We start from the raw sequence: 26,931 nt of genomic DNA, 5'->3' as shown, positions 1-26,931 counted from the left end.
AGCACTGGTGCTGAGGAATGCTCTTCCCCCTGAAATTTGATATGCAATCTCAGAGGAAGTTTTTCAATTTGGGTTTAAAACACACTTATATTCCATAGAGCAGGGGTGGCCAACCCGGTCCTCAAGAGCCACATGTCCTGCATGTTTTTGGAGTTTCTCTGTTCAAATACAGGTGATCCCAATCACCTGGGTCATCATTAAGCTCCTGCACAGCTTGCAAACAATCTTAAAATTTGCATCACCTGAGAAACCTCCAAAACATGCAGGACATGCGGCTCTTGAGGACCGGGTTGGCCACCCCTGCCATAGAGTATGAGTGATGTTGACCTCATACTCTTGTCTTCTTGTCCTAAAGGGTAAATTAAGTCTGTGTATTGTCTGTTGATGCCCTTGCAACATCTATTGCAGACTGATTATCCGGGAAAGGGGATTACCTCAAGTGCGGCCTTGTCAAGGTTTCATGCTGAGGTTTTTGAGTTTTTCCTTGCCCTCGGGTAAGACCAGATCAGGGCGTGGTGTAATGGTAGTCCGTGCAGCCTTTTTAGAGTTTTTGTGATTAAGGGCTACACAAATGAACATGAATTGGTTTTTGTTTTTTTTGGTTTGAACAATTTTATTGACACTATTAACAGCAAACAAACAATGAGGTTTGAACAATTTTTCTCGATAATTTTAGCAGCAATTAAGCATATTCACAATTTCGTTATATCTGACAATATGACATTTTAACAATTTTTTCAACATTTTTAACAGCAATGAATGGTTTGAACAAATTCATTGACACTAATAACAGAAAACAATCTTGTCAATATCAACAGCAATCAAGCACATTCACAATATTAAATTTCAATATGACGTTTAACAGCAAACACAATGTGAGGTTTGAACAACCCTTCTCTAAAATCTTAATAGCAATCAAGCGTATTCACAATTTCGTTGTATAACATCTTTGTTAGTGTCAATAGATTCGTCCAGGCCAAAGTCGATTGTTTTTGTTCTGAACAAATCCACCGACACCTACAGCAGCAAAACAAATACGACAATCTCAACAGCCATCAAGCATATTCACAATTTTGTTATATCTGACAATATGACATGACGATATGACATTTTAACACTTTTTTCTGACATTTTCAACATCAATTAAACAATTTCAGAGTTATTATCTTTTAATAGTAGTTAACCAAAGTGTAAAGGGCAAAACTATTGTGCAAGGGCATAGCTCTGTCATCCCACCCTCCCAATGACTTGACTACATTGTGGCCCCCGAGCTAAATGAGTTTGACACCCTTTAGATTCATTCTAAGGCTTTTAAGCCATTGTTTGCTCGCCCGATGACGCAAATCAAGTTGCAAAAAAACAAACTAAAGATAATGTGAGCTTTCTGGAACTGTCATCATGAACCCGGATTCTTTTGACGTCACACTGACGCCAGAGCTGTTGTGCGACGTTCGGGTTCCTCGTAAACGCACCCATCACTAAGGGAATACACACGAAAAACGTATTTATTTCTTTTTACACAACTAAACCAGTGCAATATACAACTGTCCACGCCTTTCAATAATTTTGATGTTCAGACTACCCAGGCAATTCTTTTTAAAATTTGATCTCACATAAACTAGGTTTTCCATTGGAATATACCGCTACATAGGAATTTTGTTTGATATGATATTTTAAAAAAGTATACAATACGCTGTATAGGTGGAAACAGGTGTTTAAAGAAGAAAACACAACGGAGAAATGATTGGATTTCTCTTGCCGGTTACCAACACGCCTACATTTCCGATCGACATGAAGGCAACCACCAAGCGAGGTTCCTCCCTAAACGCCAGTCGGGTCTGCCACATTGAAGAGGAACGAAACGGCAACTTGACAGCGCTTCCTGCACTCGCTCCTCTTTCTCCGGGCTAGTTACTGGATTTCAATGTTCAGCCTGCGTTTTGTAAGTACACTGACGGAAAAATAACGCTATTTTCCACACGTCAGCCGAGTAATCGTGGGTTTTATTATCGGTTTTGGAGCCCGGCCGGTCGTTGACTTAACACCGAGATTAGCATTAGCTCAAGTTAAGTTCCAAGTACCAGCCACGCTAACCTTAGCAAATAGCCGTTAGCTTTGCTAACCTATTTTTTTTTTGCTGAGTTGTTAATCCCGTCGGGTTATTTAATAAGAATTTGTACATAGAGAAAGCATAGTGTCAATCAAACGAAAACAGTATTGTTTGAGTAATTTGTTTAAAACGTCGAAAGTGGAGCTAGCTTGCTAGCTAACAATGCTAGCAAGACCGGGAAGGGGGGGGGGGTAATTGAAGAGTGCATTTTTACGGTCACGACTAACCGTAATCCACATTAACCTCGTGGTTTCTTTTTAACTCTAAGCTTAATCAGACGCGGTGTCTCTTTTCGGTGATTGTCTTACTAAAATGAGTCCATCTGTTTCACCGATTTCAGTCCTCAAACGACGAACACGACGCTAGCCATTAGCTCGGGGTAGTGGGGAAAACCCAAGCCTTTACTCCTTTTATCTATAGCTTAACGTTGAGGGTTGGGTCGGATTAATGCAATCGATTTTCGTTGTTTTTTTTTTTGCCGTGTACATGATCAATTTGTGTGCACAGGTGAGTGGTCAGTGCTACGAACGTGTAGCACGGGAGAAAATGCATTTGTCTTCCGCCCTTTGTGGGCAATCCTGACCCAGGGACGGGTTGACCTCTTTTATGTCATACCTCTTTTATCTTAAAAGTTGCAAGCCGTGCACCTTACACCTAGACAGGCCTTCAGTAATGCTACGTCTGAATCTATCCAACCCAAAATAACCACTTTTTGGCTATAAAACACTTATTTCTGCGATTAAATAAAAACATGATTATTAACCCCCTAAAACTGCACCCTTATTTAGCAATTAGTCATATACGACTCACGAAAAATCATTTTTATTTGTGCACAAAAATCCGTCCTCCTCCCTTTCCTCAAGAAGATTCCAATTAGTCTGTTGTACAGATTATCCATGGGTTTAAGTACCATCAAGAAGTTCTTTCCCATAGCCGTTGAAACTAATGCTAAAAGTTTGTTCTTTCCAGTCTATTTCTAGCACACTTTATTATTTGACTTGGGCATGAATAAGTCTGTTCAACAGGAGCGGTGCACACGGGGGTATTTTTCTTCACTTTTTCGTTGCGATGCTTCCGTTACTGCCCCCAAGTCAATCATAGTTAGTGAAACCGCCGATGTTTCGCTATACCTTCTAGAAGGCCACGGTCTTACCAACTCAATCTGATTGCTTTAACCAAGTTATGGACACTTCTGCCCAGGGGCTGGTGAATTAACATAAATACTTCCTGGTAGATTTTGGACCCCAGGAACCAATAAAGACTGAAATTTGATTGTTAAAAGCCTTAAATACGAAGGTACTGGAAGCAGCCAACAAAAGAGAGCTAAAATTTTGAATTATTTAAGTATTTATGGACAACATAAATTTAAAATGACTCAGATAGTTTTTGGGCCAGCAGAGAAGGTTTTGCAGGCCTTGACAGCCTACCACTGCTTTTGTCATATCTACCATTATCATGCCTCTGTAACACTACTCGGGGGGTGAAAACCATTTGATTTTTTTGCACAGGTGAGTGGACTCTGCTGACAACGTGTAGTTTGCGAAAGAGTATTTTTGACTCTCGCCCTTTGTAGGCAGTTTGATCCACGGAAAGGTTGACCTCCTCTATGTAATTATTTAGGCCGTATCTATTATTGTACAATTAGTATGACTCAATGACTACACTATCAAATACATTTTATTTGCATGAGATAGTTTAATCATTTAAAATAAATCCGGTGATGATTTTTTTTAACTGGTTAATATCCAAATGCATTTGGGATGTAATATATATACTTCATTTGTCTTCATCCTATTTCTAAATAGTTTGAAATATTATGGTGCAGCATCTAATTCAGTAGTGTTGATTTCAAATGGATGGAGGGGAAAAAAAGCTACAAGTCAGAAGGCCGGACTGATTGAATATTCAAATTGTAAAAATGATGCATTTATCTAGTGAACCTAATGGAAAGCTAACAAATATATTCCAATACGATCAGAAGAAAAAAAAACTTGCAGTGATTTCTCATGCCTCTGTCAGTAATCTTGCTTTTTCAACTGGCACAAAAGAGTTTACTTGATCTCAAAATCTCTACATGACAAGACATGTAAGAAGCTGCTATTACTCAGGCAAGACCAGTAGCCGAAAGTTTTTATTTTAGTTAAAGTACTGTAGACTAAATTGTCTTCAAAGAAAAAACAAATAGCAATTTTTTAACAGTCAACTGAAACATTTGTTAAAATAGATTTGGATTGAAAAACAATAAAATACAGTGCTAGCAACTATTAACCAAAAACATTATTTTCGAAGAAAAGTGCAGTAAAACAATGACTTCTAGTGTATGATACAATAATAAATCAAATTCATCCCAGGGGCTGTAGAAAACCTTCGTGTTGGCTGGATGTGAATCTCTAAATCCTCAGAATTTTCTCCTCATTCGATATTTTAATTGTTTAGTGACAAAAGACCAAACATTATAATTATTGTGTTGGATACAAAATCAACATTTTGTTGTGTGCACCAAAAATTCCTCTTTATTATTGGTTAACCCATTTGCGTGGGTTTTATCTTTTTAACTACTGGCAAATTGGGGTCATTTTTAAAAATGCATCATTTCGGAGACGGGCGGTCTAGATCTGACTCCAGCTATTTTGATATACTTTAAATAAGAATTATCAACATTTTTTAGCATTATCTGTCACTGTAGAGGCCAGATGGACACCTCAAATTTAAATGTTTTCTATTGTAGTTTATTGAACAAATTATTGTTTTTCCTGAAATAGAAAAAAAATAATGTATTCCTAAAATACTCATGTGTTGATGGTTTGATGTATGAAAGATTATAACCTGATTATGCTTTTGCATCTGTTGGAGAATTTTAGTCGTGACTTGACTCTTGTCGTCTGATGTTGTCAAGGTCTAAGACACAAGTTGCACATTCATTCATTGTCCATTGTGTTTATTTTTGCTGTAAATATATATTTTGAAACTGGGGCTCCTTTTTTCATTATTGATAAGCATAGAAGTTTCTTGCATTTAGTCATATGGGGTGAGGTGAAAGGAGGAAATGTACTTGGAGAGGAAGTTGACTTGAGCAGCTGTGACACTAAAGGCCTAGCGGATTCCCATGCCTCTCGGTTTTCAATCTATGACCTTCCAACAGAGTCCCCCTAGTCGGTAATCATTTCTTGTATGTAACTTTATGATACTGGATACGAGCATTGAAAAAACAAAAGTACCAATTGGATAGTTCTTCATGTGCACTAGTTGTGGTATTTTGATGTATGTTGCCTCTACTTTCTAGGAATATATTGCTCGGTCAAATAAAGTATTTTTGGGGTGGTGAGTGGTTGCTGTAAAGTGTACAAAAGACAGTTTGTAGTAACCTCATATCCAAAGCACTAACACTTTTGTTGTACTTGTTGAATGAAACCTTCAAGCTTATGTGATTACCTTTTGCAATAACAGCTTAGCCATCCAAAGAGCCTCAAGTCTATCATTCATCACATCCGTTACAGAATTACCTTCCGAGAAAGGTTCGTTGCACTGTAACCACCTGCGGATATCTCTAACAGATGAGGGGAGGCGAGGGGTAACTCACAATGCCTCAGTCAGCAAAGATATATAGACATTATATAGCTGAAACTGGCATTGTTTTAAACAATATAGTTGGCTCTGGAACACCGCATTCTTCATGATTAACATTTCTGGTATTTTGTGTAATGCTAAAATTATAAAACCGCTACAAAAATTAAAACTATGAAATTACAAAAAATATGTTAAAGCAAAAAGTCCCCGCCTGGCGTATTTGAAGTGGTCGTTTTTGATCACAGTAGTGGTGGGTGAAGCCAAAGTGATGTGGTGTTGTGGCTACCGTAATCTTGAAAGATCAACATGGTTACAGTAACTGGTTATAATAAGAAAGAGGGACACACAGAAGTCTTTGCCATCAGGCTGGATGGTAGTATAGAAGTGAGATTTTCACGCCATTTTGGAATCAAGTATTTTTTCAGTTGACAAAATATTACTACCATGTGTCTCAAAATCAATCGGTTAAGATAAGGTTTGTGATTTTTGTCGCTGATCAATTGATTTTTGATGAAGCTGCAATCATAAGGGACTCCGCAGGATTTTTTTCCCTTCTGTCGTCTTAATATTTTACAGAAGGCTTTCGTTGTTAATAAGAAAACTTTTCGAACATGTTGAAACTGTTTTTCAAGGTCCATCTTTCACAACTTCAGCCAAAACCACACATTTGCCATGTTTGTGAGCATTCCTCGCTCAGTGATATGCCAGTTTAGGATTAAAAACCTAGGAAACCTTAGGAAGTCTTATTTCTGACTTTTATTTACCTTCTTATGGAACACTACTCAAGGGTAGTATAAAGTTTTTTGTGCAAGAATATTACATTATGAATGTTTATTAGCTGCAATACAGTTGAGGGGATTCTACCATGAATAGCTGTTTGTATGTTGGAAATGAATATCTGCTCTTAATATTGGTAATTGTCTTTTTTTATTGCTAATAATTAGCACTGATGAGTAAACTGTTTAATTTTAAGAGACTTGGATTTTTCCCTTTTATTGTTACAAGCCAGTAATCTTAATACTGTAGAGATTTATACGTAGCCATGACTACCTTATGCATTTCATCTGCTATTGGTTAATGAATGATGCTCTAGTTAGCGCAATGTTCGTTTACGGCTGTTGCCACAGCGCTGCAATTGAGTATAAGGACACAAGCCTGAGTGGCACTTGCAGTGTCGACAAACTGACTCCTCATCTAGATGCTGCTGCAAAGCCACCTGCTGACGTTAAAGCAACAGGTAGGGAGCCTGCTCTGAACTTGTGAATGTTTGAGCACTCAATATAAAAGTGTCCGTTAAATAGTTTTTCAATGTCAAAAGGTTTTATTATCCACTTGCATCTGTTGTGCAAGCAAATGTATGTCGCCATTGGCCTTTACCGTTTTCTGACATTGTTGTAAAGCCAGAACCGTTGGACAAGAAAACACTATTTTTCAATGTCACGGCAACATTGGATTTCATGCTATTTTCCTTCATTCCTTTAGAAGCTTACTTAACACATGGAACGTGTGGTTGCTTGCAACACAACCTCAAGCTGTGAAGAGTGGCCGTAATCGCAAGATGATAGCTTTGATGCAGATGTGTGCCCGCCCCCTTTTATGGCTCTTTTTAAATTACAGGTTTTGAAAATGAAAATTCGGAGAGTAACAAGTTGCTGTGTGAACCATAATGTTCTAAAGTTCTGCCACCAGCTATTTAGTTTGGCTTTGTGTTATGCTTTGAAAGGAGCAACACGCTGCTCTGATCTCTTCACAGGGGATACCTAAATTCCCTGCAGACACATTTGTTATCGCCAGAGAGATTATTGTTGGTATAGCAACAGGCTTCCCCCCATGTGGCTGTCAGAAGGCCAAGTTGGTCTCTAAATGTCAGAAAAAAATGAATGTCGCAGTGGGGCTAAGCAACCCTTCAACAATGTGAGCTTGAGAACGTTCCCAGTCTGGCTTCTTTGTTGCTGTAAGTGTTGTGAACTGGCCATATTTTATGAGTTTTAGCCATTTTTGCTAAACTGAGCTCAGTAAACATTTACTTCCCATTCTCTGTGTTGAATGGAATTTGACCGTTTGGTTTCAACCACCTCTGCATTAAGTTGCTTGAGGTGACAGCTTTTTACTTAATGTTACCTATCATAACAGTTGGCGACTTGTGGAATTTGTCTTTAAACCGAATTAGCTGATGCATTTGCAGGCAAAAAAAAACTTCCCAAAACGAGGTGCTTCTGGGAAGTCTGCACGGCTTTGAATTCTTGCTTTTAAAGTCACTCTGTAATCTAGTGCATTTCTCGGAAATCGTTCCGACAGCCAATGTCGACTATCATTGTATTCCTTAAATTTGAAGGTGCTACTTTGTCATCAGAAATTTCTCAATGTAAAACTAGTATTTATGCCATTATTTTGTATTTCAAAGGTAGCTAAACGCATGTCTCTCGTCTTCGACAAGCTGAAGCAACTTTTTTTTGGTCCCACTTGTTATCCGGGGCTGCCTCAAGAGCCCGTTAAAGAGTTTGATTAAATGGTTTCATGTTTGTTAATGTATGTGTTGGAGATGTTTGCTATCTTCCTTAAAACTGGGCGCTTGCGTATTAACCCGCAAATGCCTTAAAACTGGGTACTTGCGTATTAACCCGCCCTCCATTTCAACAGACTTCAAAGATAAATCATCTGAGTAGAGGTTGCTTTCGTGTCAAACAGATATGTGTGGAATATTGATGCAATGACCTTTTTGCATATGACGGGCTGTGTTTTTTTTTTTTTTTTTTAGAACTATAGGGCGCTTAAACGCCAATAACATTTAATAGAAGATACCTTTTGATTTGTATATTTGCCTACAGAACCAAGACTTCATCTAAGTTTCTGTTGCATAACTCAAATTCTGTACCTAAAATATAGGGAGGTTGGTAAAACGCAAGTCAAAGGCATGCAGCTATTGGCACAGTTTAGAAGAAATATTTAAGGACAAGGATAGTTTAGACAATGATCGACAGACTCCAGCCTAGAGGACTTCCAGGTGTCTCTTCAAGGTTCACTTTTGTTATTCGAAGCTGGTGAAATGCAGTCTGAGAAGTCGCCCGTGGTTATATCACCTCTCAGTCGTCAATATGCTTTGTTCCAATTCCAGTTTCAGCATTTGTGTTGCTTTGAAGTCAAAATTTGACTTTGTAAGCACGCTATTGCTAGCGGATATATTACCTCAACTTGTCTCTCATTTTCTCGACTTGACTCGTTTACCTATCACGCAGACTTTCCGACTTTTGTGTTGAGTAGTGGCAGAGAACATCAGACCATTTGTGAGAATATGTTTGGAGTCGATTTGTATTTCAACTGTTGAGCTTTTTTCAGATCATCTTATGTAACAAAACTTCTTGAATTATATGCTGTACAAGAGGTGGCTCTGAATAGGATTTGGTATTTTCCATGCCCAGTGACTTTCTTTAGTTGGTGCATTGTGTGAGTACATGGTTTAGGTTAGAACCGCAACAACGAATCAATAAAATCGATTATCAAAAGTATTGGCAGCGACTTAGATCATCGATTAATGAGTCTCTCAGCATGTCTACAAGCATGCATCTTGTAGTAGCCCTTTGGTCTGGCAGAGAGTGCCATGAGACAGTATTTTGATGCATTTGGTCATTTATAGCCAAATCCAAATTCATACAGTACTTTTCAGATACTGCAGTTCAACTATGAGTGCTGCATAAAATTATTCATGGAGAACAAGCTGCAGACTTTGCAGTTATGAGTAGATGTAGACATATATTTGACCAAAAACCCTTCTTATAATATACAGTTAATTAATTTGCCTTGATTTATTGCAGACATTTGGAGATAATGCGCAATATAGAATCACACATTTGATTATAGAAGAAAGTTATCAGGATTCTGCTTTACGCTGGGTATGAAGAACATAAAAACAAATGTTAGATTTTCTAACATGTTCCTATTTGAAGTTATAGTTAAATTTATTACAATAATACCGTTTATGAATACATATCCAACAAAGTACTTATTCCCCTGTGATGTTGCTTCTTATTTGGATGCATTTTATAATTAAAGTAGCTTATTTATTTGCAGGTGTAAAGCATACATTTATATGTATTTTTGTTTATTGTTGAGCTATTTGACAAACACTTGGAATTTGTAATTGTTTTATAATATAGAATATTGTTTTTTTTTGTGCTATTTTTCCTAGACGTCCAACATGTCAATATTTGAATAAATAGAAATTTAAAAATGTGCTTTTTAAGTCTTATTCTTCAACTATTAAAATAATCGTTCGTTGCAGCCTAGTCTAAGCTCTATTTATATGTGAGATTTGCCCACCCTCAGTCAACAACCGTGGCGTCATAGCACGCAGCAGGCTAAGCCACTGAACAGGTGCGATACTTGGCTTTATCTCGGGTGTCTTCAGAGCTCTTGGCTCATCTGTAGTTCAGTTCCTCTTGATATCTTATCTGACTTTAATTTATTTCGGATATATTCTGACAACGCCTTATTCCCTGTTCACTTTGAACCTTTGGACATATTTGAGTGCACATGCCTTCTGGAATGCAAACTTAGCTTAGTGACACACGGTCTAATAGTTTGATGTCTTGGTTGTGGTTCTCGGAAATTTACAAGATTAAACATGTTAATGAAATACTCGAGTCCTGCCAAGAAATGGAATTCACGCATTTTAAAGTTGCTTTATTGTCACTTACGGCTAAAATGTCAAGAGTTGCGCCTATCAAGCAGGTGTCTTGAATGTAGGCCATAGGTATCGAAGCCATTATCTATGCGGTGGTAGTTCGTGCTGCTCTGACTCCAAGGAGAACAGCTTCTACACTCATGGCCTTATCGTCCGCCAATGTGCAGAGGGTCACAGCCCCCTTTGCCCTATTGACTCGGCTTCCACGCAGAAAATTACCTCTCCAGCTGCCATAAGATTGTTCAGTCCGGTCATGTCTAATCTGGATCAAGACAAAACTGGAGCCACACTCTGGCTCAACCCGCGGACTACTATATAAGGCAGAGACTGTATTAAGACGGAAAAAAATGGACTAAAACGTAACTTTTTTTTTGTCTAGAAACTATGAAGTAAACGCATCTTTTCACACAATTTTCTTTTCTTTTTTTCTTCCAAGAATTTTCTACGCTAATCATTTTATTGTCATTTGCGTCTGCAGCCTAAAAAAATACATATTGGACAATTAGCTTTAGGACAGGGGTCAGCAAGTTGATATGTGGTTTTCGTTGATTTGGAAAAAAAAGCAGAGACCGGGGGGAGGCAAACAGCTTCTTGATGTATTTTTTTTTTTTGTATATGCCAATGGTCTTTAATCCGATATCCTGGCAATACATGAGGAAAATGGATAACATAATCGAAGTCGCCCAGACATGCCTTAAAGACATTTAAAATAAATAAACACAGGATGGGTGTTCCACGAATGTCCTATGTTTGATAAAGGTCCGCGTATATAGTAGGTGATTTGGGAGTGGCTTTTGCGGCATCCATTACACACAATTAAAACGTCATGTCTTTGACGAGAGGCTGCTCATTATTTCCTCATCCTTTTTCTATCTTGCGAGCTGGATAAAATCTGTTGAAGGGCTTGAAAAGGGTCTTTGACTGTAGTTTTAGCGAACCTTACCTGAGGACAAAATTATGTGTGTATCATTACAATCATTAATAATATTAAGATGTCTTTGATCTTCTTCAAGTCATTGATAGCTTACCCTCAAATGCTGGCTATTCCTTTTCGGGATACCCCTTGCCCTGGTTGTCATTCTGCAGTGACAATCTCACTATCACCTGTTTAGTTTTGCACGTTCTTGTCTGCCCCAGATAGAGCTGTCCCCTTATCGGTCAGCGCAGCCCTTTCAGGCTTTCTCACAATTCCCCTTGTCACTCTCAATCGCGTTCTGTTCTTTCTCTTTAGTCACTGTTGATTTTTGTTAGAGGCCACCAGCTGATTCGGGAAACCCTCTAAGAATCTGATACCCCCCAACACCCCCCTAGCCCACTCTCTCTCGCACACATACACACATAAAGGATCTGTTGGCCCGACCCTTAACAGTAAAGCATGTGATGAGCGCCAAGGGGACTTTCCTCAAGAGACATTTTACAGGGCTGTAACCTTTTTCATCTGACCTTTCTCCTAGTTTTATGTGTACTATACGAATACACTATACTGGTACACCATGTTCATAGACCTTTATCAGTGCAAGACAATATCCTTAGTTGTGATTTTACACAATTGAGATACAGCAGTGATTCTTTCAAAATGTTTTATCAGTGTTAAAAGGTATTTGTTAGGTCTCTTTGCTCGACCACATTTACCTAAATATTTAAATGGGTTAGCAATAGATGTAATTTATTAATCAATGGGTCTTATAAACTAAAAATCCTTTAAAATACCATGTTGTGATCCATGAACTTTCACCCTGATGTCACAAAGATGTTCTGAAGTTTTATTCCAAAAGGTAGCCAAATTATTTGATTTCAAAAACTGTTTAACAGATGTAGATTACTTAAAATGTTGTTGCTGCACCAATGTGTCTTTGTGTTTAACTATCAGTTTAAAAAAAACTTGTTAGGATGCCTATAGTGTTGAGAACAGCTTCGTAGGTAGCCTGCCAGACCTTAAGGGACGCACATTTTACTAAGCTATGGCCCAGGTCTTTATAGGACTTAAATTTGACAGAACTGCTTTTTTTTTTTTTTAATGGTGCAGTAATTTAAAAGCAAAACAACAGTTATGTGTGCTACTTTGACTTCCATAAACTGCATGATGAGAGTGAAGTTGCAATTTTCCCCCCCAGTGATTTACATGCCGTACCAACAGCAGAGTGATAGCGGTCTTAACTTTGGCACAGTTGACCCACTTCTCAATTGAGAAATTTTGGTTTTACTTGTATGGTTTTCCTCGTTACACTACCAGCACAGCTCAACACAGTTAACAGCACCTGACCAAACGTTTTGCTGTTCTTCTAGACATCTTTGCAACGCAGTTTAAGGCAAAATCAATTATGAGCTCACACTTTGATCAATAGACGGTACATTTAAACATTGGAGAGACAATTGAGGCGTAAAGCGTGGGAGTGGGGCGCCCGTTTGAAGCTTTGCCTGCCTTGTAATCCTCACCTTGTGACTCGAGCACGGTGCTAAAGTCCAAGCTTTTGCGTTTCCGGTACGTAGCAGGTGTGGCAAGAGCAACTCGGGCACCGTCTTGCCAGATGTACCAGGTTCAAAAATCACCAGTGAGCGAATTATTGTTTTGAACACCAGTAAACTGGGCTGCAAAGAAGCTTCATGTTATAAAAGTACACAAAATGAGCCGAAGATTTACTACAAAACTAGTACCGTATTTATACTCTCCATAGGGCGCATTAGGTTATAGGGCGCACCCTCAAAGAAGTATTTTCATCTATTTTTCATATATAGGTCACGGGGCGGCAGTAGCTCAGGAGGTAGAGCGCTCGTCTTGGGATCAAGGGATCCCAGTCCGAATCCCGGCTTGTCCGTGTTACATGTCGAAGTGTCCTTGGGTAAGACACTGAACCCCTAATACCCGCAATAAGCAGGTTAGCGTCTTACGTGGCTGCAATACAAGGCCGCTCTTGGGAAATGTGAAGCACACTGTAAAGCGCTTTGGCAAGTCATTGACTTGAAAAGCGCTATATAAATGCAGATCATTTCAATTCATTACATGGAATTAAACCAAAGAGCTGCTGAAATTTTCAGTAAATCAGCGCAGGTTTTCTTTCGTTAGAAGTGTGCATATCCAGGATTTTGATGTGTACATTAGTGCAATAATTGATCGGTCAAAAAGTATTGGTGACCAAGATCGCAAAATAATCGAATGCAACGGGAATCGAACCTGGGACACGGCACTAGACTGCTCGTTGTACAGATGACCTTTTTTTACTCACTGGCTTGAGACAAATGTTAGATAATGGAGAAAACAACAAATCTTCCTGTAATTTGTAATCTTTGTTCTTTTTTTTTGTTTTATTCCCCACCAGGCTTTCTGTGTTAACTTGGGCCGTAGCTATATGGCGTGTTCGAGCGGGGAATTTTGCCAGGCACAGCACCTCACCGCCGCGGAGAAGTGAACCGACTGCCCCCGGAAAGACTACGCTACCCACAAGCCCCCCTGATCGCCCATTGTCCTCGCAAGCGCAGACTCTGAAATTTGAGGGGGGAGGAAAAAAGAAAACTACCTCCTTGCCCCCCTCGAGTGACCCCCTGAAATACGACGGCTCTTTACCTTCCGCTTTCTCTTTGAACAGCCAATCACAAACAGCTCTCCTGAATGGGGTAAACTTGCCTTTTTCTTATGCTCTTACTTTTTTATCATTTTATTTTCAAATCTTTTGTGTTGTGGACTAGTTATTGTTCCTCATCCACCCCCCTATTGATCCCACCTTAGATGCACGCCTGTCTGCTGACTTGAACCCCGGAATTTACTTATGGTATTTGACTGTAAGTGTTTTGTTTTTCTAGCCGTCTCGCCAACATGAACCGCCCCGCTGCAGTCGAGATAACCTACGAGTGCATGAGGTTCCTCATCACCCACAATCCCACCGACGCCACCCTTAACAAGTTCACCGAGGTACGGCTGGCAGCCGTTCTTTTTATGTACGCGTTAGTTTACGAGAGGTCTGGCAACTTATTTTTTTCTTTCGAATTTCCTTTAGGAGCTAAAAAAGTTCTCGGTGCACACACTGGTGCGGGTGTGTGAGGCCACCTATGACAAGGCTCCAGTAGAGAAGGAAGGAATCCAGGTTTTGGTGAGAAACGGCATAGACTTTAAGATGTTTCACATTTATGTAATGATTTAAACAAACGTTTTTGTTGTTGTTGACTGAAGGACTGGCCCTTTGATGATGGCGCCCCTCCCCCGACCCAAATTGTGGATGAATGGCTCAAGCTGCTCAACACCAAGTTTCGAGAGGAACCCGGCTGCTGCATCGCTGTGCATTGTGTCGCCGGGCTTGGCCGGTAAGTCCAGAACTGAAAAGGAAGGGTTATCTCTGAGTCGTCCGGGTGCTTGAAATTCTTAAATTCTTTAATTTCAATTGTTTTTATAGTTTAAAAAGTGCTCGAATTTTGGGTTAAGTGCTTGTAAATGCTTGAAATTGGTTCCATGTTTCCCGTCTGACTTGATAGACCACGCATACAATGAAGAGAAGTAAATCAAGTATGCTTAAATATGACGCCGACACGCCTGCTTTGGTGGTGTTGCTTTGCCACTGCATTTCTACTCCCCACGTGACTAACTGGCATTAGTTTGTATGGCATTGTCATGTGAATTGTTCCTGTGCCAAAGAGGACAGGTGAAGAGACAAAGCTGCCGGTGTTCTGAAATTCCTTCCTACCCATAAAGATGTCCTACTAATGCCGGGTGCGCATAGGCACAAGGCTGATAGCGATTTCCCGGGAAATGTGCAAGTTTATGTCGTACCTATTTGTGTCTTTTAAAGTTAAAAGTAGTGAACTTACAAATTTAGTTTTTATTTAGTCTCATTTTCCTCTCTCACTACCCCCAAATACGTTTTGGCAGTTACGGGTATCAGGTCAGTCTACTTTAGGAAGTTTCGACAGAACACTCCGGTACTGGAGAAGTAAAAAAACAATTGGCTTTCAAAGTGTTTAAAAAGTGTTTCAATTTAGCCAAAAAAAGGGTACCAACTCCTGTACAGTTCCCTTTTTTTCAACTCCAGTATGAGCCCCCGGCTACACTTGTTTACTGCTTTCTTGCTTATCTGCCCACATTATTTGCACCGTGACACTAGCTATTATAAGTAATGAACCTTTTTTCCCTCTTTTGAGTCTGGCTGCTTGCCAAGATGGGTGAATGAGCTTCTGGCTTTTCACCTTCTACTTTACACTATGGACAACATGAGTTGCCCGAAATTCAGTTTTAAAGGCGCTCACAGCAAGCATTGAGATACTGGTTATACCTAGAAGAAAATAACTGCATAAGATGAGCAGCATGGTTGAGGGGTCGGCCTGCCACATGGATGCACTTGCGGGGGGATTGGGATGGTGGTGCGAGCGGCATCAAACATTAATTTGCAGAACATAAAGAGACAGTGTGTATTATTTGACCTCTAGATGTCACGGTTTTGTTTTATGCAACTGAAAAGTATTGCTCATAAGCACAAGGCAGAGTAAAACCTGCAGAGACGCATTTTTTTTACCTTTCTGTTGTGCAGCCTTTTTAAAGTTTTTGGGTAATCGCAGCAGCAAGATGTCGGACAATTATGTCAGCCCTTTTTATGTTACGTCAAATAAAAGCCAATTCTTCTACCTATGATTGTTTTTTAAAAAAATGCTTGTTTATATGATGGTTATTATATATTGCTTATTAAAATATTTTGTATTCACTGAATGAGTTTTTTTTTTTTTTTTTCATGACCAGGAAGTGCTGAATACACACCTCTTCCCTGTAATGTCGCACTCCTGCAAAGTTGCTGTCTATCAAAATTCATTTTATTTATTTATTTTTAAATTTTGGCTGCTTTCCTTTCCCAGATGTGCACATCGCAAAAAGGTCAAATATATTAAATGCAGTCCAACAATCGTCTTTCAAATAAAAACATTCCTGTCTTTTTTTTAAATCTTTTTGACTTTTTGATTATTTTAATAAAATAAAATGTTTATGGTCTATATTTCTTTTTATTTTTCATCTTTATTATTATTATTATTTCACCTACCTTAAACGCACAGTTATAAAAAAGTGATTTAAATAACAAGCAAAAATATATGAACTATAATATAGAAGTGCATCTCTTGTATTTATCATGTTTATGGTTTAAACTGGCTGAATAAATTAATACAATAAATACTAAAATACTAGTTTGAGAAATTGGCGTTTACATATGAGCCCTACCTAAAGGGAGCTGTTAATTTGTCATCTTGCTGCTATGGGAACCCCAAACATTCCTAAAAAGCTGGGCAAACAATGAGAAGAAACATGGTGCTTTTTGTTCACATTGAGTCAGTCTAGTTTGTGTCCTTTCCTGTGTTAAGCACTCGTTTTCAGTTGAACCACATCATACGGCGTTCAAATAATAAAACCGTCCCTTAAATATTTAAATAATATAAAAGGATACATCCAAATATTCTATTTTCGAATGATTAAAATGATAAAAGTACACTTTGCCAAACTTGTTTTTATCGGTTTGGCAATTACATTTTCCTCATTTTCAGATATTTATCTTACATTTATGTCTTAAAATACAATTAACGTTTTTAATTTCTAGGACAGTAAAATAGTAAAAGGAAATGGGATCTACTAGTAGAACAGTAATGTTACGCAGTCCTCCTTTTGACTCAAATTTTGGCTTGGAATGCAAAGAAAGCTACACACACAGAGAAAAAGATCAAATGCCAGGTCATGACTCAAAAAGTGCATAAGGTTAACCTGACCGGTCAATGTTTGCTTCTCTTTGGGACTCGAGGCAGTGGCGCGTTGTAATATGGCAACTGCCGTTGGCATCGTCAGACTGGCCGGTTGCTACAACAACGTCTAACATAGTGCATTTATTTTTAGCATATTTGTGTTGGGATCCGCGTTAGCGAGGCGAGCCGTGCTGACTCTCGTCTAGAGCAACTAACAATTATTTTAAAAATCGACTGGTCACAGACTATTGACGATTAGTCGAATAATTGGACAATTGTTTTTTCTTAAATTTAGCAGGAGGTCGAATTAATTACGAGGCAAACAATGATAAACCCCAAAAAGGTTAAAAAGAAATCCTGTTTTATTGAACATACTGCAGATTCATACAGACATTAAATAGAACTCTAAAACTATTAGGCTCATTGCTTGATCAGTAGACAAAATCCATAAATAAACATCTGTCTGTTTTCTTCAGGACATGGCAAATAAATACTACATTAAAATCAAATAAACTGAGAATAGGCCGTAATGAAACAAATATGTGGATTTTGTGAAGTAGGTTCATTGGTCGACCGAAAAGTCTGCAATCAAAGTACTTACCGATTCTCAACAAATTGATTTCAAACAGTTTTAACAACTGGGCTGCATGCATTTAATCTCTATCTACCATCATGATACATACACACTGTCTGATTTTCAGACTTTGCAAGTAGTCATTTAATTTTCTGTTTCCAAGATAACATTCGGAAACGTAAAAAAAAATGTTGGTACACTTGTTTGATATTGACGCCACTCTTACTGTGTGTTATCGCTCGAGACATAGACTTTATATTGGCTGATGCACATCCGAAACTCTCAGAAGATATTTTATTCATGAAGAGATGCCACTTGGTTGGAAAAACGTTGTATTATCCATTTTTGTGGACCAACCGTTGCAGCCCTAGTCGCAAGGTAGTTAGATGTCTGTGCAACACGAACATATTCCACCAGCGCACGATCTCGCACGGCCTTCAACTTCGTGCTGTCAGCTCTTCGTCCATTTCGAAGGGTTTATCGAACATGAGCGCCGGCACTTGCCCATAGCCGGTCATGAGGTTGCAGAGAATTTCACACGAGCTTAAAAACAAATCCCCCAAAAACAGAGTAGACGGAAGCACATGATGTGGGCAGGCCTGTGAAAGAGAGCGAAAAGTCTTCTGACCACAAAGGCACATGGAGCCAATAAGATGTTTGCCTTCCAGCATTCGGCTTTCTGGATGTTGTATAAGTGTCTCTCTTGGTTAGTAGCCTTTTTTTTTTTTTTTTGTACATTTTCGTTTTTGTGGTTTTGGGGGGGTGTTTTACTTTGGAACCAATCACACTAGCTCAAGGGTGGGCAAAGTTTTTAAGTTGCGGGCTGCATTTGGTTTTAAAAAAATGATTCGATTTTCGCGATCCAATACCTAAGCAATGAATTAAGAAAAATGTATCCAATTTTTTTCACTTATAAATAAATATGCAAGCAGGTTATTTATGTGTATTTGTGAGATATATAAATTACTGACAAAAAGAAATATTTATGAATGGACAATCAAGTAGATTTTGTTAAAACTTATTAAAGCACAGAAATACAAAGTACCTTTAAAAAAAAAAAAAAAAGGTCTGCGTCATATGACCTGTCCTTAAAAAAGTTGAAATTAGACCATTTTCTCAAGTATAGTATAATTCTGTACAGCTCCTTTATGCATTGGATTTTATAATGTGTTTAGGGTTTTTTGAGCATGGTATTTGATCTATCAAGTAAAATAAATGAGTGAAAATTGCTAGCCGGGAAAATAAAATCTTGGCTCAGTACACAATAATGCTTTGGGAAAAATATTTTTCAATTGGCAGAGGGCACAAAGCGACATTGGGAAATAGAGTGGCACCAAAACATTTCTTTTTTCTTTTTACTTTGTTCTTAGTTTTGCTTCTGCGGTCCTTATATCTGAACTGCTCTCATCCCTATGCGATGCAAATATACACATTAGTACGAATGTTCACTCCTGCTAAATGTGCCGAATAATTGAAGGCACACTGTATTCTAGTTAGAGGCTGAGTTAGGTGACAAAGACAATGAAGATATTTGGTACTACTCCCACATAGGGGTGATGTTTTACTTTTCTTGACCTAAAATAACCTCGTTCCAGCCGCAGCTCTGCAATCCCCTCGTGATAATCCGTTTTTTTTTTTTAACTTCAATATTTTTTTTTTTCGATGTTTGTTTTCTCTCCCTGCTCTTTTTCTGGCAAGAAAGCCTTGCACCGTCTTATTGTAGCGCGAATCTGGTTGCCCCAGCGGGGGCAACGTGAACCCGGGCACCCCTGGTGATTTCCCAGGCCTGTTTCCCAGGTTTAAACACAACTACTCCCTTTCTCCTGAACCTTGGCATTTAATCTTCTCTTCTTTTCTTTGATTCCCGCCCCTGTCCACCTGTCAGAGCGCCAGTCTTAGTGGCCTTGGCTCTCATCGAGAGTGGGATGAAGTACGAGGACGCCGTGCAGTTCATAAGGCAGTAAGTTGTCTTTTATCTTTGCAAGTTGGGAAAACAACAAGTCTTTAAAAAAAAAAAAATAAATAAAAAAAATACGTCCATTGACAGTGACGGCAAGAGACGTCAAACCTCCATTTTCCACTTATTTCAAGGGGTGAACAACACAGTTTATAGAATGGAGGAAACTTTAAAGTAGTCCTGAAAGGTAAAAATAAAGCACGACGAGGGAAACCACACTATTTAGTGTACCTCACAGGGAATCGGACTTTGCGTTCATATATATTTGTCAGTACGACTTTGTTAACTATTCTTTAACATTCGTTTCTGGCACGTTAGTAAAAAATGTGTGATCATGAGATAACATCCAATGCATTTCCATTTGTCACATGTATAACTGGTGGCCAGTTATGTTGCGGAAGTGAGACCGCCTCAACCTGGGTTCGATTCATATTGCATACAATGTTTTGCAATTTTGTTTCGCGACATTTTTCGTTTGATCATCTATAGCACACATACGCAGGTATTACCGTAAGGCCTCGTGTAGTACGCCCGTGTATCAATACTGCCTTTCCAAAATTTTCCACTGGATTTTGCTGTGTGTGTTTACACAGTAAGGGTTATAAGCACACCTTAACATTTCAGACCGGTTTTGGGGTGCACCTCTTAGTCCGGATAATACGGTACTTGCTTAGTGTTCGTGAGAACCAATTATCCGGTCGATCCGCCCACCCTCACTCATTTGTATTTGTGTGTTTTTTTCGTCAGGAAGAGACGCGGAGCCTTCAACTCCAAGCAGCTCCTTTACCTCGAGAAATACCGACCCAAAATGCGCCTGCGCTTCAAGGACCCCAACGGCCATAGCTGCTGCCTGCAGTAATAGCCGGACCACCAATGCCTGCCTATGCACCCTGGAGCGGGAGCAGGGGGGGGAAACGGGAAAAATACACAAGAGTGCTAAACAGTAATTGTCGTGCTGATTTTTTGTAAACACTGAGTCTTGGTTAATCGAACACAGAACGAGCGATTGAAGCCGACGGCGAGGGCGTAAGGGGTGGGTGGTATACCAGCTAAACCCAAATGGGCGGACGGTAAAAGCACACAAACGGGCCCCCGGTTCTACTGTCAACGACGGCTCGATTGTCGTTTTCAAACATGGTCCATCCCTCTTTTATTTCGGTTCTTTCGTTCTCCCCCCTCCTCTCATTCAGCTACAATCGTGGGATATTATACCTTGATTTTTGTCAACATTATTTTGAATTTTTCACATTCAGCGGTAATGAAAGGATGCAATATTGGATCATCTGAATTTGTTTCCTGGAAACTTTTATTGATTGGAACAAATTTGTGTATCTTATAAAAAATTTAAACCAATTGTGACTGTCCATTTTGGTAGGGGGGTGTTTTTTTTTTTTTTTTGTCACTGGGCGCGTCTGAAAAATGCAGTAACGCTTTTTCTTTTTTTCACTCATTCTGGAGTCACTTTCATTTGTAAAGGTTCACGGAGTTTGAACATGTCTACAATATTTATTCACAAGGTGACGTGTGTGGGAGTCGTACGTTTGGCAAAGGGGGCGAGGACACTTGATTTCCAAACCTTTATTTTAGTTTCTCCCTTTTTGAGAGCCATGTCTTGATGTTTTTTTTTTGTTTTTCCAGGAGTGCAATAGTCTGTCCACCTCAGTAAAGCCCACCGGATCGCTGTGACACCCTGCACACATCTTTTTACATCACATACAAGGATAAACTTCTGGAATGGGTACATAATGTTCCACTATAATAGGACCCCCCACCCAGAAAAGGGTGCACATAGCTTGAAAAAGCCCAACTGAAAACCACAGTGGACAATAATGAAAATGGTCAGTTTGAAAAAAAAAAAAAAACCCGACTGAAATGCTAAGAATGAAAATGGTCAAGATTTTATTAATTTTTTTTTAATCGTTGCAATTTTGAAAACATCCCCAGTTCTTATTGGTTCTTTAAAGATAAATAAATTGAATAACAAGCCATCACGTGTCTTCATTTTGCATCCACATTTGCTTTGGTTAATATCGGAGAACAGTTCTTCAGACTGTTCATCTAATCCAGGGGTCGGGAACCTTTTTGAGCCATAAAAGCAAAATATTTTTTGGGCAGGGAGACTCACACCATCTATTAAAAGACAAGCAGCGAAAAGCAAATTTTATTTTACTGTGTGACAGACGTTTTGGAGAAAATCTGGAAGAATGCCAAAGGCGCTGTCCTATATCAAGATAAATATACCCCTCAAAATTGGTCTCCTGCAGTTCATGGCTCAGGAGAACAAGTGTGTGCTCCCTGCCAATTGTGCAACCCATTCCTAACGCTCGCCCAATCCAATTGCCCAAAGCACTTTGCTTGAGCTTTTGGGTAAGACGTTTGTTCCGGGGATTTTCGTTGTAAAGTGTCACACCAAAGAACATAGATTTAATGAGCTTCCGAATCCTGCGAACAATAGTACTTTTTCATGTGCAACTTGGTTTGTGTATATGTATGTATATATATATATATATATATATATATATATATATATATATATATATATATATATACATATATACAGTGCATCCGGAAAGTATTCACAGCGCTTCACTTTTTCCACTTTTTGTTATGTTAGTCTCATTCCAAATTGTATTAATCTAATCTCTTATCTCAAAATTCTACACAAAATGTGAACACGTTTTTTTTTTTACTTTTTTTTGAATTTATTAAAAATAGAAAACTAAGAAATCACATTTACATAAGTATTCACAGCCTTTGCTTAATACTTTGTTGATCCACCTTTGGCAGCAAATACAGCCTTGAATATGATCCCACAAGTTTGGCACACCTATCTTTAAGCAGTTTTGCCCATTCTTCTTTGCAATAAGTCTCAAGCTCAATCAGGTTGGATGGGAGACGTTTGTGCACAGCCATTTTCAGATCTCTCCGGAGATGTTCGATCGGATTCAAGTCTGGACTCTGGCTGGGCCACTCCAGGACATTCACGGAGTGGTTCTGAAGCAAATCCTTTGAGATCTTGGCTGTGTGCTTTGGGTCGTTGTCCTGCTGAAAAATGAACCTTCGCCCCAGCCTGAGGTCAAGAGCGCTCTGGAGCAGGTTTTCATCCAGGATATCTCTATATATTGCTGCATTCATTTTTCCTTCTATCCTGACTAGTCTGCCAGTTCCTACTGCTGAAAAACATCCCCACAGCATGATGCTGCCACCACCATGCTTCACTGTAGGGATGGTATTGGCCTGGTGATGAGCGGTGCCTGGTTTCCTCCAAACATGGCGCCTGGCATTCACACCAAAGAGTTCAATCTTTGTCTCCTCAGACCAGAGAATTTTGTTTCTTATGGTCTGAGAGTCGTTCAGGTGCTCTTTGGCAAATTCCAGACGGGCTTCCATGTTCTTTTTACTAAGGAGTGGCTTTCGTCTGGCCACTCTACCATACAGGCCTGATTGGTGGATTGCTGCAGAGATGGTTGTCCTTCTGGAAGGCTCTCCTCTCTCCACAGAGGAACGCTGGAGCTCTGACAGAGTGACCATCGGGTTCTTGGTCACCTCCCTGACTAAGGCCCTTCTTCCCCGATCGCTCAGTTTAGAAGGCCGGCCAGCTCTAGGAAGAGTCCTGGTTGTTCCAAATGTCTTCCATTTACGAATAATGGAGGCCACTGGGACCTTCAAAGCAGCAGAAATTTTTCTGTATCCTTCCCCAGATTTGTGCCTCAAGACAATCCCGTCTCGCAGGTCTACAGACAGTTCTTTTGACTTCATGCTTGGTGTTTGTGCTCTGACATGCACACTCAACTGTGGGACCTTATATAGACAGGTGTGTGCCTTTCCAAATCATTTCCAATCAACTGAATTTACTGCAGGTGGACTCCAATTAAGCTGTAGAATGATCTAAAGTATGATCAGTGGAAAAAAGATGCACCTGAGCTCAATTTTGAGCTTCATGGCAAAAGCTGTGAACACTTATGTAAATGTGATTTCTTATTTTTCTATTTTTAATAAATTCAAAAAAAGTAAAAAGACAAATTTTTCACATTGTCATAATGGAGTATTTTGTGTAGAATTTTGAGATAAGAGATTAGATTAATACAATTTGGAATGAGGCTGTAACATAACAAAATGTGGAAAAAGTGAAGCGCTGTGAATACTTTCCGGATGCACTGTATATATATATATATATATATATATATATATATATATATATATATACACGCACACCTTTTTTTCCCCCTTCGGGCCATAATTATTCAGAGAAAGAGCCATAACCGGCTCGCCAGCCATAGGTCTCCGACTTCTGCTTTAATCCTTGTACTGCATTACCAATTCTTACATGACAGTATGCACTTAATGACTTAAGAAAAGGGTTAAAATAAAAAAAATGGGAAAGAAGAAATGGGGTTCATACTTGCTTCAATCCTATAAAATGCTTTAATTTTAACGTGTTTTCAAGGTGTGAAAAGAGCTTGCATTTTGGGTGAAGTGTTTGAAACTTGCCATGTTTCCCGGCAGTCTGGCTCGATAGACTAAATGAAGAAAAATAATGTCTTCTTAAAAATGAAAAGCAGAATTTACTGGAGTGCTTCCAAGGACTTCACTTACTTGCACACGCATCAGGAATGAGCTGACTTGAGCCTGCGATCACGACTTCAAGCAAGGAGATGGTGGCAGAGAGTAACAAAGTTACAAATTCTGCACAGCTCCTTTAAACTTTAGAATTGACTTTCCTTGGCTTGCACCCAGCTTAAATTCATCGGTATTGTCAGGATCGTTAATAATTATAATTATTGTTGGATACAATGTAATGTTTTTCTTTGAATGGTACTGGAGAAAAAGAAATTGCTTAAAAGTCCTTAAATTTGGCTGTGTGTTCAAACCTGAAGGAAAAAAAAAACTTTGGAGACTCGGTGACTAAAGAACACCCATTCTTTTTCCTTTTTTTCCCTTTTTTTCATTGTCCCATTTTTGTTTAGTTTTTTTCCTTTTTGACTCCTTTTCATTTTTACCCCTTTTTTTACTCATTTTCTTCCCCCCCTCTTACTGTTTATTCTTTTTCCCCACTTCTCTTCTCCTTTTCTCTTTTTTCCCCTTATTCACTCTCCGTTTATTCCCCTTTTATGATCTTCTTTTCTAAACCCCTTTGCACTTTTTTCTCCTTTCCTCTTCCCATATTCTCCTTTTTGCCCCTTTTACACTTTGTCCCCCCTCTTTATTTTTGTTTTTCCCATCTCCTTTTCCTTTTTTTTAATCTCAATTCTTTGCTAGTTTTATTTTTTCTCTTCTACTCTCACCCTTTTTATCTCCTTTTTCTCTTTCCCTCCTTTTCTTAGGGGTTTTCCATGGAAACCAGATGGAAGCCAGCTCCATCTAGGTGAGGCTTATGTAAAATAAATGTTTGTATGAGAGTTTGTGTATTTTTGCTTATTTAGATCATTCTTGTTTATTTTTAACTACGAACGATGCAGTATATAGTACACGCTGTCCCTTTAAGGTCGAGTCAACAAGTAGGCGGTGATTGCTCATATGCCAGTCCAAATATGTCAAGGATCCTTTGTGAACTGTTTTCCCCACTTGGGCGTGGAACGTTTTACAGGTGACTCCCGTTTATTCTTCCACTCGAGCCGGGCGATAAGGGGAGAGAACTGGATTTTCCACCTCAGACTTTGGTCCTTATCTGCAAAGGGCCGGAAGCTTCTCGCGTGTCCTTTTCCCCTCGTGGAGAATGAGTCAGCAGCGCGTGCTCTCGAACAGCAACGACGTGTCGTGCTGCTTCGGGATGACTCACGAGCATGTGAATGAGTCCATCCTGATCATTTGGGTTCAGGCCAAGGTCTGTGTTATCACGGGCTCCCTCTGCTGGCCAAATGTTGTCGCGACACTACGAACGACAACTTAAAGGTTTTCCCATGTTCTCATCTGAGCTTGGGTAGAAAACAAATCTGGAGCGGGGAGAGAAAGAGAAGGAGAGGGGTGCAAGAGGGAGGGAGAAAGAAAGAAAAGAAAGAACAAAGAAATAAAAGACAGAAAAAGGTAGAAATAATGGGAAAGAAACAAAAAGAAAGAAAGTATGAGAGACAAACAGAGTTGCCTGATACAACCGAATGTTTGATCTTACATTACACATAGTCCAGTGTTTTTCCGAATTGCTCAGTCCACAATTAAATGGATTGGGGAGTACAGTCCATAAACATGCCCGAGTAAAGTCGCCGTTGACGATAAAGCTATTGTTGGGGTATGCAAGCTGCTGTTTGATGATAGCAGCGGGCAGGAGATTTAGCGCTATGCTAACGTTAGCATCCGGTGAAACCGTTAGCGGTGAAAAGTATACAGCAAACACAAAGACCACAGTTAGCTCTCCCGGTACATAGAAGGGTCTGCACGATACTGCTAGAAACTCCATATCGAGTGAGCAGTGGACCATCGGCCACATCTTTGAAACCCCTGTTCTAAAACATGCACAATGTAAGGAAATATTTGTTTTTTTGCATGAGATCTAGATATATATTTCATCGGTATATTCAGCGCTGGTGATAAACGCAAAACTGGCTGGGAATAAAGAAATGGTGTTGGGAATGTCATGGTTTGGGACTGCATGAGTGTAACTGGAATTGGGGAGTTGCATTTCATTGAAGAAAATACTAGGGCGAGGAATGATCCCCTCCCTCCAGAAACTGGGCCACAGAGCATTGTTTCAGCCTGACTATGACCCCAAAATTCACTTCTAAGATGACCAAGGCTTTAGTTCAGGGGCTAAAGGTAAAGGGGGTGACTTGGAGAAGCCTGTCCCCAAATCAAATTTCAATAGAACATCTTTGGGCCATCCTCATGCGGAAGGTGGAGAAGGTCTCAAACATTCCCCAGCTTCGTCATGGAGGAGTGGAAGAGCATTCCAGTGGCAATATTTGAAGCTCTGGTCCATGACTAGGAGGATAAATGTGGCTTTGCAAAATCATGATGGTCACATGAAACATTTACATTTCAGGAACTTTCACTTTCGGGTTTACTCACTTTTGTTACCAGGAGTTCAGCTACTAATTGCTAAATATTGAGTTTTTTCGAGAGGAAGAATACATTTACATTGCTATATAAGCTTTACACAGACTACCTTTCATTGTGTCAAAAGCAACGTTTCTTCAGAACTGTTCATTTAAACATTATGAGGAAATATCTGCAGAAATGTGAGGGGTCTACTCACTTCATGACCTAATCGCTGGAACAGATACCAGTGAATTAGATCTTGAATTAAATATAATGTAAAGCAGATATTCTACATACTGTTACATGATTGGTTCATTTTTTTGGTGAGAGTTAAGATTTGTACAACGAAATACAGTAACAGTGTTGCT

General features: G+C 39.3%; 1 protein-coding gene across 3 annotated transcripts; it reads left to right on the top strand.

Annotated features, from left to right (window-relative positions):
• Positions 1-1,500: 1,500 nt before the first annotated feature.
• On the top strand, positions 1,501-21,577 carry LOC148371224 (protein tyrosine phosphatase type IVA 2-like). 3 transcript variants are annotated; one of them, XM_088329176.1, is made up of 8 exons: positions 1,501-1,942; positions 13,676-13,970; positions 14,157-14,265; positions 14,351-14,443; positions 14,524-14,654; positions 19,520-19,594; positions 20,339-20,446; positions 21,230-21,577. In XM_088329176.1, the coding sequence occupies exons 2-8, from the start codon at positions 13,966-13,968 to the stop codon at positions 21,255-21,257; spliced, it is 549 nt and encodes a 182-aa protein (XP_088185302.1). In that variant the 5' UTR covers positions 1,501-1,942; positions 13,676-13,965; the 3' UTR covers positions 21,258-21,577. The 3 variants fall into 3 exon arrangements, 2 of the variants coding, with proteins under 2 accessions (XP_088185302.1, XP_088185303.1); XR_015849777.1 differs by having other exon boundaries at positions 1,503-1,942; positions 20,339-20,534; XM_088329177.1 differs by having other exon boundaries at positions 1,503-1,942; positions 20,339-21,577.
• The last annotated feature ends 5,354 nt before the right edge of the window (positions 21,578-26,931 follow it).

Source organism: Urocampus carinirostris, chromosome 2 (genome assembly GCF_059441175.1).
Source record: "Urocampus carinirostris isolate Australia breed hairy pipefish chromosome 2, RoL_Ucar_1.0, whole genome shotgun sequence".
Taxonomy (NCBI): domain Eukaryota; kingdom Metazoa; phylum Chordata; class Actinopteri; order Syngnathiformes; family Syngnathidae; genus Urocampus; species Urocampus carinirostris.
Note: the sequence above shows the minus strand (reverse complement) of the source record. Positions and strands in the feature narration are given on the sequence as shown.